Genomic DNA, 14225 nt, shown 5'->3' with positions numbered 1-14225 from the left:
AATAACTGGCATCAAGTGTTTCTGGTAATTGGCAAAGCATGTTTTACATCACTGTGGGTGAATTTTGATTTGCTCTTTTTTGTAGAATTGTTACCCCAGTAACTGTAAATAGGCTTAATGGAGACCTATTGTCCAAAATTCACATTTTGCACGTTTGCACACTTCCGTTTGAGTTTCAACTTTTTTTATAGTGTCTAGAAAATGAGCTGTTTCAAAATCCTCCAGATTTTTGTTACCTAGCAACTCCGGCAGAGTTCCGCCCGTTACTTAGCAACCCAAGCTAAGCTCCAACATGTTTGGTCAGCTTGTTTTACCGCTGTGTGTGCTGTACAGAGTGTTTTGTTGTCGATTTCCCATCCAGAAACCACTTTCTGCATTCTTGTTGGTTGTACAGGAGGCTGTACTTCTGCTTTTCACTTCTGCTTTGACACAAGGCCCTAAAATGAGCTAAAATTTCATTACCTAAGAATGATTTTATTCAGAAAATGCAATTAATAAGTTTTGTATAGACCATAGGCCCATCATAACCTGTTATGGAAGTACAATAGGTCAACTTTAAGGCCAGATTTTCACTCTGGTTTGTTAGCACGTCTTGGAGCTCCATAACCCAGAGATGCCTATCCTTAAAGGGACAGTATTGTGTCTTTTCCAGAGACATGGCGCCATTTTATATTACAATCAAGTAGCTATGTTGCCTTCAGTTGTTATAAAAATGCATCAAACGTAACTTAAAGGAAATTTGATGCCTTACAATTGGGCTTCTGTCTCTTTAATGCTGGGGAACGATGCGAGATAGAACCATGTCTAATTTACGTTGCTTTCGTAAAGTGTTTTAAATGACACTCATTTATATATATTTTAATATATTTTTCTGCCTGTATTCTTTGTGTCATTTTTAACCATAATGATTTGCTTTTTGACCTCTGAGATCCAATCTGATAAAGAGGATTTTAACGGCGCAGTTCACTCCTCCCCTCAGGTTTTCCTTTAACCTATCTTTCTCTTTCTCTGTCGACTTCACACAGCAAACGTCCCTCAAACTGCCTGTTTTCACCCCAATCTCTTATGTAATTTGCACTCAGTCAGTACGGGACGGTGTAAAAGATTAAATTTCATCTCTGCCTCCTCTCCTCCTCACCCGTCCACGAGGGGAGTCGTGCGGTTTAGAGTTACCTGTGAGGGCAGCTTGATTAAATATTAAGTTGTCCTAAGAGTTTGACCCCCCCCATTCTCCGTCCCGCCCCGAACTCCTTTTAAATCTCCAAACATCTCTGCTGCCTCCATTCCTGGAAGTATCGACGCGGTCGTTCACAGCACATTACGTGGGAGAGGGCATGGGGCCTCGCTTTCATCCATCAGCTTCATTTGCCAAGACAAAAGAGGAGAAGAGGGCCAGCTGGATTTATTGATTGTTGACAGTGGGATGTTTAATGATGTGAGATCTCAAGGTGACACAAAAGTTGAAGGAAAAAAAACTAATTTGGAGAGAAATTGAGAAAAAGGAGAGTTGGTCTTTAGGGTGTTTTCAGACCTGGTGGACCAAAATTGACTCAATCTAGTGTAAAAATTTAACAAATGTTGCAAACGAACCAAACAAATTGAAAAAGTTGTTCCCCTCCTCGCCTGTGGGGGCGCTGCATCAAGAATTACTGAAGGAAACGACACAAAAACGTCTGACAAGACATTGACTGCAACTTCGTTCTTCACAAAACGTAAACAAACATGGAGTCAGATTTTAGCAGCTGGAGGATTTCTCTTTTATCTTTGGTAAAAAGCCACGAGACGAGCATGTTTGTTTTGTTTGTATTTACCCAGAATGCCCTGCGCTGCAGTCCACTTCCTGCTTCTGGAGCGCTCTTCGATCATTTTTTACATTTTCTTACAAAATGAAGCAGAGGATTTTTGTACTGCAATAGCTGCATTTTCTTTAAAAATGTGAGCAAAATTTTGACAAAACTCCATTTTTAAAAAATTACAATTTTGAAGTTGTGTTGTCTCCTTTAAATAAGAAACTAAACTAAAATTCACATAAATAAGTTTAACACGATAAGTCATTAAAAAACATCCACCATCATCCACCAACTACTTCCTGTCTTCTTCGTCATTTTCACCAGCAGTAACATCCAGTTGTTGATCATGTGACTAATGTGATACAAAAAAAGAGTCTCTACTGCAGTTTTGCCAAATAAACAAATTTCAACGTAGCTGAAAAACCTCCTCACACTAGCACAAAAACATTTTAAGCAAAAACCACGTTTTTTCCAAAATGTCAGTGTTTCCGTTAAAGCTGCCGTATGCAACGCTTATAAAAAAAGTTAAAACTGTCACAAATAATCTGAAAAGATTGATCTTCTGTGCCTCCTGCCTGAGCTTCTATTGCACCGCTACCGACAAAAGGAATCAATCAGAGTCAGGAGGAGGAGCTCGGCGCTGTCAATCAAACTCATGTACTCGCTGCTAAATGTTCTAATGGTGGAAAAACAACTTATTATTACAGGAAAACCGTTTATTCGCTCTCATCATTGGCAATGCTAACTAGCCTTAGCATTTACAACAAGTTCTGCTAATAGGAAGAAGCTGCAGCATGGACCCGCCTCCTGACTCTGATTGGTTCGTTCTAGTTAAGAAAAGCCAGAGGAGATCAATACTTTTCATCGATTATCTGTCTCATACCAATTTAAACAAATATGTAAAAATATGTATAAATGTTACATTTACTTTAAGCAAATTCGTTTTCGTAATTACAACTTGTGCAATTTTATGGTGAACAGCTACTAATTCTTAAAAATCTTTTTTTAAACTATTAAATCTCTCTCATTATCTCCTGCTGCTTCGCTAAAAAGCAAAGTGGAGCTTCAACTTTCCAACAAGAAATAAAAAAAGGCTCCAGTGCATCTGCATGGCTTTCAGATTCTCCCATCCACATGATCCCCTGCATGAACATCCAGATCTCTACGGAGTGCAGTGACCTTCGAGGCGACCGGCCGGCCTCCGCTGGGACGGCGCTGCAGGTCGCTGCACCAACGTGGCCCTGGGTTTGGCTGACCCCGCTCCACCTCTGAAGGAAACGCTCAAGTCCCTGCAGACCCGGTTCTTGCGTTTGCCATTCGACGCGGCCAGAGCCAGTTTCCTCAGGCGGTGTGGCAAGCTGCTTTATTTACAGTCGCTCTTTTCTCGCCGTGTTCTCCAGGTTACACATTTTCACGGTTTAGTTTTTAAGGATTGTCTCCGTCAGGATGCTGTATTCTGCCTGGAGGGATGCTTAAACATGGCAGCATCCCTGGGGGGAAGCAGGTAGAAAGACTGGCAGGCTGACAGGAAATCAGATACACTCTGCACACTTAGCCTTCATTAAATATTACATCATGCTGGCACATCTAGTACCAAACGAGCCTTTCTTACTTGAATAGTTCTGTTTTATCTGGGATGTTTTTGGTTTTTAGGTTCAAATTTTGGCTGTATTTCCTATTTATTGGAAATTTAATCAAAAATGGGGATTTCACTGCAAAACCACAACATCTTCCCATGTAATTTTGGTCTAAATTCCAGTGCAAATATCTCAGTACACTTAAAAAAAGACAAAACTAACTTTATAGCAAAATATAGAAACTTGTTTTAAATTAATAATTTCTTAATATTGTTAAGAAATAATATTTTCACTTTTAACATTTTTCCATGTTAAAAGTGAACAAATCTGCAATGGAACTAACATTTTTATCAATATTCAAACAAACTCTTTCTGACAAATGACTTATTATTAAGTTATTTTTGTCTTATTTCAAGCTCACTAAGACATTTGCACTAGAAACTACAAATACTTTGTAACATTTTGTGTTTTGAAGCAGTTTCATAGCTTCATCTCTGCACAGTTCTGCATTATTTCAGATTATTCTTTCCAGCATCTTGCTTGTAGGTGTGAAACTGTGTTTAGGTCCGTTGCCATGGTGATAACACAGTTTGGGCTGCGTTATCACCATGGCTGCCAGACTCAAAACTAATCAATGATTTGAAAGCTCCTTCCCTGAGGCTACAGAACAAGCCCAGATCACCACCCCTCCACCACCGTGCTGTGAAATCAGAATGTCTGGATTTTATGTTTGTTGCCTACGGTTTCTGCTTTGCTCTAATTTTTCTCATTGGACATTTTTCCATAAGTATTGTAGTTTATTCAGATGCAGCTACGCAAACCTATATTATACTTTTATATTCTGTTTAAAAATAACCTGAAAAACTTTCTGAACACAACCCTCGGGCTTTATCTAATTGACTGGTGACGAATCTTAAAGGGAATCTTTAAAGTTTTCGTTCTTCAATTTGGATTTTAACAGCTTCTAAAAACAGACCACCAAAAAAAAAACTCACCCAGCTGGTTTTTGGCAATAAGTTAATGTTTTTAGGTGTCTGGAAAATGAGCCGTTTCAAAAACCTCAAGATTAACGTTTCACAGGCACTGCTCCGTTACCTAGCAACCGGAGCTGAGCTCCAGCACGTTTGGTCAGCTGGTTTTACCACAGTGTGTTCAATGGGTGCTGGAAAAGACAAGTGTTTTGTTATTAACAACTTATTCAGAAACCACTTGCTGCATTCTTGTTGGCTGTGCAGGAGGCCCCATTTCTGCTTTTCAAAGTCGTGTGTCTCGCTTGAGTTTTGCCTCTCACCAAACGGAGGAATGTTCTCGTTGAGTTTTCAAATTCAATTAAAATTCAAAAGTACTTTATCGATCCCAAGCGGAAAATAAATGTTATTGTAACTCATAATTTAAAATCTTCAAAGACTTATTGCAGATGGTAATGGTTATCTTTGCATCTCATTAAAATGATCAACTTTTATTGTTTTAGCAAGTAATGTTCTCCTTAGAACAGGATACCGCTTCCGAATTTATTTCCAAGCTCTGGTGGTTAAACACTTCAGTACTTATTCTTATTTGGAAGGTTTTTTTTTTTTTGGTTTTTTTTTACATTTGAGTGAATATTCGTGCTTCCATTTTCCTTTAACTTCCAGGTGGCAGCTCTTAATTTCCCACTATGTGACAATAAATTATATCCCTACTTTGCTGTTTTAAAGGTGATCACACTTAAATCTAATGGAAGCAGCGGGGTGTATTTAGTTATTCCCTAAAATATCTGCGTTTGATCACATTTACAGTAGGACTGAATCGCCATGAAAACCTCGTCACAGTTTTCTCTGAGTGACTGTGACGCTCATTAGTCGTACATCTGTTCCAGATTCGCGGCGCTCAGTGGAGTCCTGCTGGACGCCGATTATCTCTGCCAGGGTGACATTACTGAGACAGAGGGTGGCTCAGATCGCTGCAGTCCTGGGACTCGGCCGTAAACGCCGTGTAAAAACCCTGTCACTTTTTTCCAGATGAAAGCTGTGACCTCTGTTCTAGCAGCTAACGATGGAGACGACCTTCACAGCGTTTTGTGTTTCTGAAGGGAGGCTCTCCAGAGAGCTGTGAGGTGGCTGCTTAGATTGGAGCTGAGGGCATGTAACGACAAACTACACTGCAAAAACACAAAACCTAACAGTAATTGGGTCCAGTTTCTACTGCAAATATCTTAGTGCACATGAAATAAGACTAAACTAGCTCTTAGCAAGAAATGAGAACTTGTTTTGAATCAATAAAAAGTAGTTCCATTGGTAGATTATTTCACTTTTCACATGGAAATTGATGGAAGTTGGTCAAGCATGCTGGAACTCAGCTTGAGTTGCTAGGTAACGGATGGAATTCCACTGTGGTTGCTAGGCAACGGGCAGGTTTTTGAAATGACTCATTTTCCAGCCACCAAAAAAACGTGAACTAATTGTCAAAACAGCTGGGTTGTGTTTTTTAAGGTGCTTTGGCTGTTTTTAGAAGCCAAATGGAAGTATGAAAACTTAAAGATGTCTCCTTTAAGCACCGCTTCTTAAGTTTCCTCTGTGTTGAAGTCGGGAGCCCGGCTGTTCCCGCGTCCAGCCAGCTGTTAACCGTCTCCTGTCAGCCCGCCTGTGAGCTCAGGGTGACTTTCCCTCCGCGCCTCGCAGCCGCCATGATGCCTTCAGGTTCTGGGGATAAACGAAAGAGCGAAGCGAGGAAGGCAGTGATGAATGTCAGCAGGTACAGGCAGGCAGATGGGCCCTCGGGACCCCCCGGCCGGTCCCTGTGGAGCTGCAGGCAGCCAAGTTCAGCATGAGCTGCCCGGCCCGGCGTCAGCACTTTGGGGGAGAAACTGGGAAAAGTGCTGAGGCAGGCAACTGCACGGGGAGATGAGGTGAAGTGGTGAAAATTTAACCACCCTGATGAAAGTTTAAGTGCACATGTTAAACAGGAGGTGACTGCATGGGACACTTTCACACAGTTTCCTCTGAATGGCTCCGGACTGCGCTGCAGACCCTGATTTTACCTGACACCGCACTAACCCTGGCTTCACCTCAAAAGTAACATCCTGCCCCGCTCCTAGTTTCTGCTTCTTCATAATTGGCGGTGAGGATGCTGTTTGGTTTCAAGGACATCGGCAGCGTTTCTCTGCACTGCAGTCTGGCCGATAAATATGCCAGAGCCTCACATGAAGGAACCGAAAACCAGGGAAGAACCGACGCCGATGTCAGCAAAATGTCTGCAGAGCTCGGTAGTAACTAGTTACATTTACGTTTTGGAAAAATGGTTCTGTGGTAGTATTTTTGCCATGCTGATCTTTATTATGAAGCATCATAACATTTAAAATATTGATTGATTTGTGTTTTGTTCTACGACGACGTACTAGGGCCATTGTAGATAGAAAAAAAAAGAAGTAAATTTTCACTAAAAATATCAGAAATCTTTCAGAAAAAACAAAAAAATTTCTGAGTTTGAAAATTTGCCAGAAAAAAAACAAATGCATTTTCAGATTAATCGCAGACATTTTCTAAAAAAAAAAAAAACAAGAAATTTTTTGAGTTTGAAAAGTCAAAAATTTGCTAGAAGAAAAATCTGAAATTATCAGATTAATCTTAGAAATAAAATAAAACCCCAGCAAATATCTGAGTTTTACTGAAAATCTGTAAATCCTGTTTTTTTCTCAAAAAGAATTTGGAAACTAAAAAACTGGCTAATTTATTTTGCTTAATTATGTTTTTTAGCTGCATTATTTATATTATTTTTTTCATTTTGATCTTTAAAATACCAAAATCTCCATGTTACTTTGTATTTTAAAGCAGAATTTTAGGGCAATACTAAGATAAAATGAAAAATTTAAATTACGAGAATAAAATTATTACCTTAAAGTCGAAGCATGATGACTTTATTCTGTTTATTACAATAGTAGCTCTACTTTCCACTGCCTCTCAAATTGTAAAGAGAAAAATGCTCTTTGTATGAGAAATACCCAAAAAATGCATTCAACGGAAAACACTTTCAAATTAGTTGCAATAAGTGCAACTGTAATAATTAGTACAAATATCCGTATTCAGGTTCTTGAACTCAGTTTTGATGAAGTGGTTCTGGTCCTGGAAACAACCGGCTGCCTGCGCCTGGTGCAGAACTGTTCAGAACCACGAGAGCGGTGATTACATAAGGCTCTCTGTGGGGAAACACACTCACTTCACAGTGTTGATGGAGTCTTTCACAGACCTGATAGGGTGTTGATTAGGATGTACTTTCCCACAAAGATCCAGCGTTGAAGTAGATCCTAACGGCTCTTCTGTCTCCGATTATCGCTCCTTTCTTTGACCGTTCCTTCTGACTGAGCTCTGAAGCAACTGTCACCAATTTTTCTTTTTGTTTAAATCACTAGCTGTGTTTCTGTTGGCCATATAATTGCACAATTTAACTTTTCAACAATAAATTGTGATGGTGTGATGCAAAAAAAGTGTTTAAATTGAAGTTTTGCGAAACTGCAATTTCACAAAATTGCAGTTTCATCCCCTAAAACCAAAAAACACAATTTTTTTCAGAATTGACTTGTTTCCACTGAGCGAATTTATTTTAGAAATGTCAAATTGCGCAACTGTTTGGTAAATGGAAACGCAGCTGCTATTCTGCTAATGCCAATAAAACACAATTTTGCTATTTCTGTGTTTCCATTAAGTAAGAAAAACAATTGAAACCATACACAAATATGTTTGTTCACAGAATAAATCAATAAAAAAATTGCCACACCATCATCCTCCAACTACTTCCTGTTGTCGTTTTCTTCTTCATCGTTTGCACCAGTAGCAACTTATGGTTGTTAATATGATCTGACAAAACTTTTTCCATTACAGTTTTGCTGTAATAAACCAATTTTGATACGGCCAACAATCTACCTCATCCTGGCTCCAAACTTTTTATCAAAAGTCAAGTTTTTTTAAATTACCCTGTTTGTTTATATTAAGCTAATTTATTTCCCAACGTCTAAATGGACGATTATGTGTCAATGGAAACAGCTATGGAGGTTTTGTGAAGATTTGTGACGGCAGCTGCTTTTGTCGTCCTGCTTCCTCCAGGTGCGGTGCGAGCCTCCAGCATCTTCCCCATCCTCAGCGTTATCCTACTCTTCATGGGAGGCCTGTGTATAGCTGCCAGTGAGTTCTACAAGTCACGCCACAACATCATCCTCAGTGCAGGGATCTTCTTTGTGTCTGCAGGTGAGTCAAGCAGCAGCAAAGTGAGGCAGGGTGGACGAGAGACGAGATTTTTGGTTGTCTGTTGTACTGGAGCTTTACACCATTTCATCTTTTGTATTCTGTTTTTTTTATCTTGTTGCTAGGCTAAACGTCACCCTTTGGGAGTCATCTCTAAAAATATGGTGTCCCTGACACACTTTCCTTTTTATCCATCAACATTTACCATGTCAAAATATTCTCTCTGATTGAACCTAACAAACTGAAGAATACTTTCTGCTCTTGGCATGACATTGAACATTTGATTAGAAAATAACTCTGTAAAAACACAACATCTTACCAAGTACCAAGGTTTGTTTCTAGTGCAAAGATGTTAGTACATTTCAAATAAGACAAAACAAACTTAAAGTAACTATTCAGAAAAATATATGACATTTATATTAGGGTTATAAAAACTGTTAGTTCCACTGGTAGATTAATTCACTTATGCCACAAGACATTTTCACGTGTTTTAAGTGTCAGTGGATATAGTATTTTTTCATCAATATTAAGGAATTATTGACTAAAACAAGCTAATATATCTTGCTGAAATGGTTGGTTGGTTGGTTGGTTGGTTGGTTGGTTGGTTGGTTGGTAGGTAGGTAGGGAGGTACTCTGTTGCTGTTCTTTCAAGTGTACTAGAAAGTAGACCAAAACATTTGGTAACATTTGTATATTTTTCTAGTATTTAAGCATTAAAAAGTCTTCAATCTAATCAATTGCCACTTGTTTTCAGCTGACACTTTCTCTTTCTTTCCTTTTTTTTCTAATCTGCTTGACGATGATCCCTCAACGTCCTGCCAGGTCTGAGCAACATTATCGGGATCATCGTGTACATATCAGCCAATGCTGGGGACCCTTCAAAAAGCGACTCAAAGAAGAACAGCTATTCATACGGCTGGTCCTTCTACTTTAGTGCCCTTTCCTTTATAATAGCCGAGATGGTTGGCGTCTTGGCCGTGCACATGTTCATCGACCGCCATCGACAGCTGCGAATAGGGGCGCGCGCCGCCGACTACCTCCAAGGCTCGGCCATAACACGGATCCCCAGCTACCGCTACCGCTACCGGCGCCGCTCGCGCTCCTCTTCCCGCTCCACAGATCCGTCGCATTCCCGCGACGCCTCGCCCGTGGGCCTCAAGGGCTTCAGCGCGCTGCCGTCCACGGAGATCTCCATGTACACGCTGCCCCGGGACACCCTCAAGTCGTCTGGCACGCCTACGGCCACCTACAACTCCGAGAGGGACCACAACTTCCTCCAGGTCCACAACTGCATCCAGAAGGACCTGAAAGACTCGAGCCACACCAACACAGCGAACCGCCGCACCACGCCGGTATGAGAGTCCGAACAGGCCCGGCGACCCTGGAGACACGGGAAAGCCCTGTGGGAGCGGTACGCCCCCCCCCCCGGAGAAGCTGGATTTTCATGTTTATAGACATTTTGTTTTGGTTTTTGTTTATTTTTGTTGAGATGCATGACTTCCATAGCCATTGTTGAGAGAGTTTCAACTGGACTGGTCCCGAGTAAGTGAAGATCTGTCATACTTTGTGACAGGTTTGTTTTATTTATTTTTTTGACGATTCGGGGGAACCAAAAATCGGGTGGGAAGGGCGGGGCATTTGCCAGATAATCAGTTCCATGATTTCATTGCCCTTGAGTTCGTTTGGAGCAAAAGGTCGAGCTCCCCTCAGCCAGCGTACCGCTAAGCTACATGCACCCTTTTTTATTATTTACTGACTCATCTGTTAATTTTTTTGCATTAAAACTGTGAATTGTTACAGCTTGGGATTCAGTAAGAAGTACCCCAATCTGTAATCTCTAACAAAGGTACTATATATATATATATATAAATATATGTATTACTTTTATAAATAAATTATTACGTTAATAATCAAGAGATAACAGACTTTACCGAAGCAAAAAACGAAAAAAAAGAAAAAATTCAACCAAGTGCAGTTGATAATACTAGAAAAGACTTTTCTATCTCTTCATTCGAAGGTCAAGAACAAGCGAAGGTCCAGCAGACGCAGGCATTCAACAGTAGAGTATTATATATTCTTTTAATAGAACCTTCTCGTCTTTTTCTCCGTCTCTGTTCTCTTTCTTTTTCGATGGCGTTGAACCCCAACCCTCCATCAGAAAGAGCCAAGAAAATGAGTCAATAGCTGCGTTTCCATTGACCTTACAACAGCGCAGTTTGACGTTTTAAAAATAAATACGCAATTTTGAAAAAACACATTAAAAAAAGTTTTTGCACTAGGATGATGTGTTTCTTTCAACCATATAAAATTGTTTTATTTTGCAAAACTGTAATAGAAGAAACGTATTTTTGAATCTCACAAGTCACGTGATCAACACCGGATGTTACTACTGGCAAAAACCATGAAGAGGACGAAGACAGGAAGTAGATGGAGGATAATGAGGCGGCATATTTTTTAATGACTTATTGTGTGAATAAACTTATTTACATGTAATTTTAATTGCGTTTCTTAGTTATGCAAAATTGTGTTTTTTGTTTTACATCAGTGGAATACTGACAGTTTTGCCCACACTAGTAATAGACATTAACATAAAACTGCACAAATTGGAGTTACAAAAATAAATGTGCATAATGGAAACAAGATAACTTAAAAAAAAACGTTTTAATGAACTGCAATGGAAACCATTTTTCTACGTCACGAGTCACATGACCAACATTCAGGTGTTACTACTGGCAGAAACCCCAAATAAAACGGCAGGAAGTGAAAGGAGGTTGATGGTGCAGCACATTTTTTGATGACTTATTGCGTGAACCAATTTATTCAGGTGTGATTTTAATTGTGTTTTGTAGAAACACAGCAATTATTTTACATTTGCAACATATTGACGGATATCCCATTTGTAATGGAAACGCAGCGATCGACTCCAAAACACGACTTCTGCAAAACGAAAAGGAATGAGCAGGGGGGAAGAAAAAGATGAGGACGCCAGACATAAAAACAAAAACAAGTTTAATATGAAATAGAACAAGAAAAGCTAAGAGACTCACAATTTCAGAAATTAATTGCATGCTATAAAATTACAGCAAATTTGCTCTTGAGAAACTTAAGTTTTAAAGGTTAATTATTATAAGGGGAAAAAAGCAAAGGCTCTAGAGTTTAAAGTATTAATCTTTTCATGCGTGGTTTTATTATAAATAATTTTTTATTACTATTATTTAGCACATTTTATCTCATTACATTTGTCAAACAAGCCAAACAATTTACATTGAACAAAGCGGCTTTTTTAAAACAGTTTGGTTGGTTTCTTTATAAATATATAAATAAACGTATGTATGTATGTATTTTTGTTTTATTTTTAAAACTCACACAGCCTTAGTCATTTCTTTGTTTCTGTTCATTTTTAATGTGCTGTTCAAATTGAAAATGAAATCTTTAAAAGGTGCCAAAAACCGAATGATCCTAAACTTGGATGCATCAAGTCCTGATGAATAAAAAACGAACCCCAGGGGGAACAAATCATCACGTTTCTCTGCGTGTCTCTTACACACTTCACCAAACAACACCTTCGTTTCTCTCAGCTTTAACTGCTAACGGTCTGTTGATTCTTCAAATCTGCAAACACGCTCCTGCATTAGTAGTTATGGAAATCAGATATAAAACCATTTCTGCTCCTTTTCATTTTTGGCCACTGACCTCTGATGGAGGCCTTGAACGTTTGTTGTGAGACAATCATCTAAAAGTGTTTTCTTGTTGACGTTTAATGCATGAAATTTGGGATTCAGCAAGAGCAAAACTACAAATTAACAATATATAATACATCAAATGTTAATTTTAAAAGGGACAGGTGTTAAATTTACTTTTTAAACGTTTTTGTGCTTCCATTTGTGTTTCCACTGCTTCTAAAAACAGCCAAACTGCTTAAAAGAACACCCAACCATTTTTTGGCAACAAGTTTATGTTTTTTGATGTCTGAAAATTGAGCCGTTTCAAGAACCTCGAAGGAAACGCCGCCGTTACCTGGCAACCCCAGCAGAGTTCCGTCCCGTTACCTAGCAACACAAGCGGAGCTCCAGCACATTTAGTCGGCTGGTTTTACCGCAGTATGGGATGGAAAAGTCAAGTGTTTTGTTGTTGACTTACCATCCAGAATCCACTTGCTGTATTCTTGTTGGGTGTGCAGAAGGCCCCGCTTCTGCTTTTCAAAGAGGCATGGTTGTATAATTGCACATCTGTTTGCAGCCATTTTCCTGTGTGAATATAATCGTTGAGTTGGGGGGAGTGGCCAGGAGCAGCTTATTTGGATTTAGAGTGACAGGAGGCCCTAAAACAGCTCAACACAGGCAGAACTGAGCAGAATAAAATGTCACTTTTTAAGAATGATTTTGTGCAAAACCATGTTTCGTATCACCCATAGATCAATCCTAACCTATTCAAGGAAGCATTATAGGTCACCTATGCTAAATGAGGCCTGCAGAATCTGATTTGGACATCTGAGGATTAAACAGCCTGACCTTGGGGAAAATCTGCTGCGATGTTCACTCCAGGCAACTGTCTTCTTTTTTTTTACAGTCTTCTCGCCATACAGTGAAAAACTTTAAATAATTTGCTTCTCTGAGGTCATTTCTAATCTTTTTCCACCTTGACAGTGTAGTAAGAGTCAAACTGCCCAATCTTCTGCTTTTACAGAGCTGTTCGCACCGATACTCATCAGTTAATAAACTATTTAATCTACTTCCTGTCTTAAATCCTGTGGCAGCAGTAAGGGTGTGCTTAGTTTAATAAAACATAATATTGTGGAATCTGCTGTGTGTTTTTATACAGTTAGGGATACAATTAAGCTATTTTAGAACCTGGTAAAATAAGATCAGTTTTATTATGTCCACTCTAATGATCCCAGCGCGTAAAAAGAGTTAACTTTCTTTTTAACATGATTGTAATTTAAAGAGTAGAAACCATAGAATCAAATCCGACATTGAATCACTTCATGAGGAATAAATTAAATATTTTTAGACACAGGAATAAGTTCTGTGTATTTAGTCATATGAAATTTTTATAACAAGCGTCTTACTTTATTATTTTAGGTATATAACAGTCATACATTAATGGAGAAATGACAATAACAGCGTTTTGTGAAGCTAAATGCAAAGAAATAATGCAACCTGACACGCTATTGGCTGCCGTTTGCAAAGCAGCCAATCCAGGAACGCTATTGTTTCCTTGGCACTGATTGGCTGAAAACCCAAAAGGCGGAAATAAGGACAACTAAGCTAGCGAGGATATTAGCTTGGCTTCTGCGGTTGAACTAACGGGTTTCGCTGTCCATATTAATTCATATTGCGGTGTAGTCGTTGTTTAAACTGCTAAAATAGGTACTTATATGTGTTATAGATTGTTTTCAAATTGTTTTAGTTGTTCGCGGACGGCTGTGGACACTAAAACCTGTAAATACGGGGGCTCTACTGTAGACATATGGTTTCATGTGCAAAAACATTGAAGTGGAATAAAAAAGAAGCTCAAATCAGAGGAAATCTCTTAGGAGGACCAGTACTTTCTCACTGCACTGTAGTTACTGTAGTATGTCATAAAAATGACTAATTTATTAATACATTTTCAAGTACAAAGTTCACCAGAATAATTAGCAA

At 39.1% G+C, this 14225-nt stretch overlaps 1 protein-coding gene across 1 annotated transcript in view; it reads left to right on the top strand.

Annotated features, from left to right (window-relative positions):
- Positions 1-12102, top strand: part of cacng2a (calcium channel, voltage-dependent, gamma subunit 2a) — a 68296-nt gene extending 56194 nt beyond the window's left edge. Inside the window, exons 3-4 of the mRNA XM_008416444.3 lie at positions 8446-8586; positions 9406-12102. Coding sequence (XP_008414666.1) covers positions 8446-8586; positions 9406-9941 — 677 coding nt within the window. The 3' untranslated portion in view covers positions 9942-12102. The remainder of the gene's footprint in view (positions 1-8445; positions 8587-9405) is intronic.
- Positions 12103-14225: the final 2123 nt, after the last annotated feature.

This window comes from Poecilia reticulata, chromosome 8 (assembly GCF_904066995.2).
Source record: "Poecilia reticulata chromosome 8, P_reticulata-male-v2, whole genome shotgun sequence".
NCBI lineage: Eukaryota > Metazoa > Chordata > Actinopteri > Cyprinodontiformes > Poeciliidae > Poecilia > Poecilia reticulata.
The sequence above is the reverse complement of the archived record's forward strand: the minus strand, read 5'-3'. Positions and strand labels throughout refer to the sequence as shown.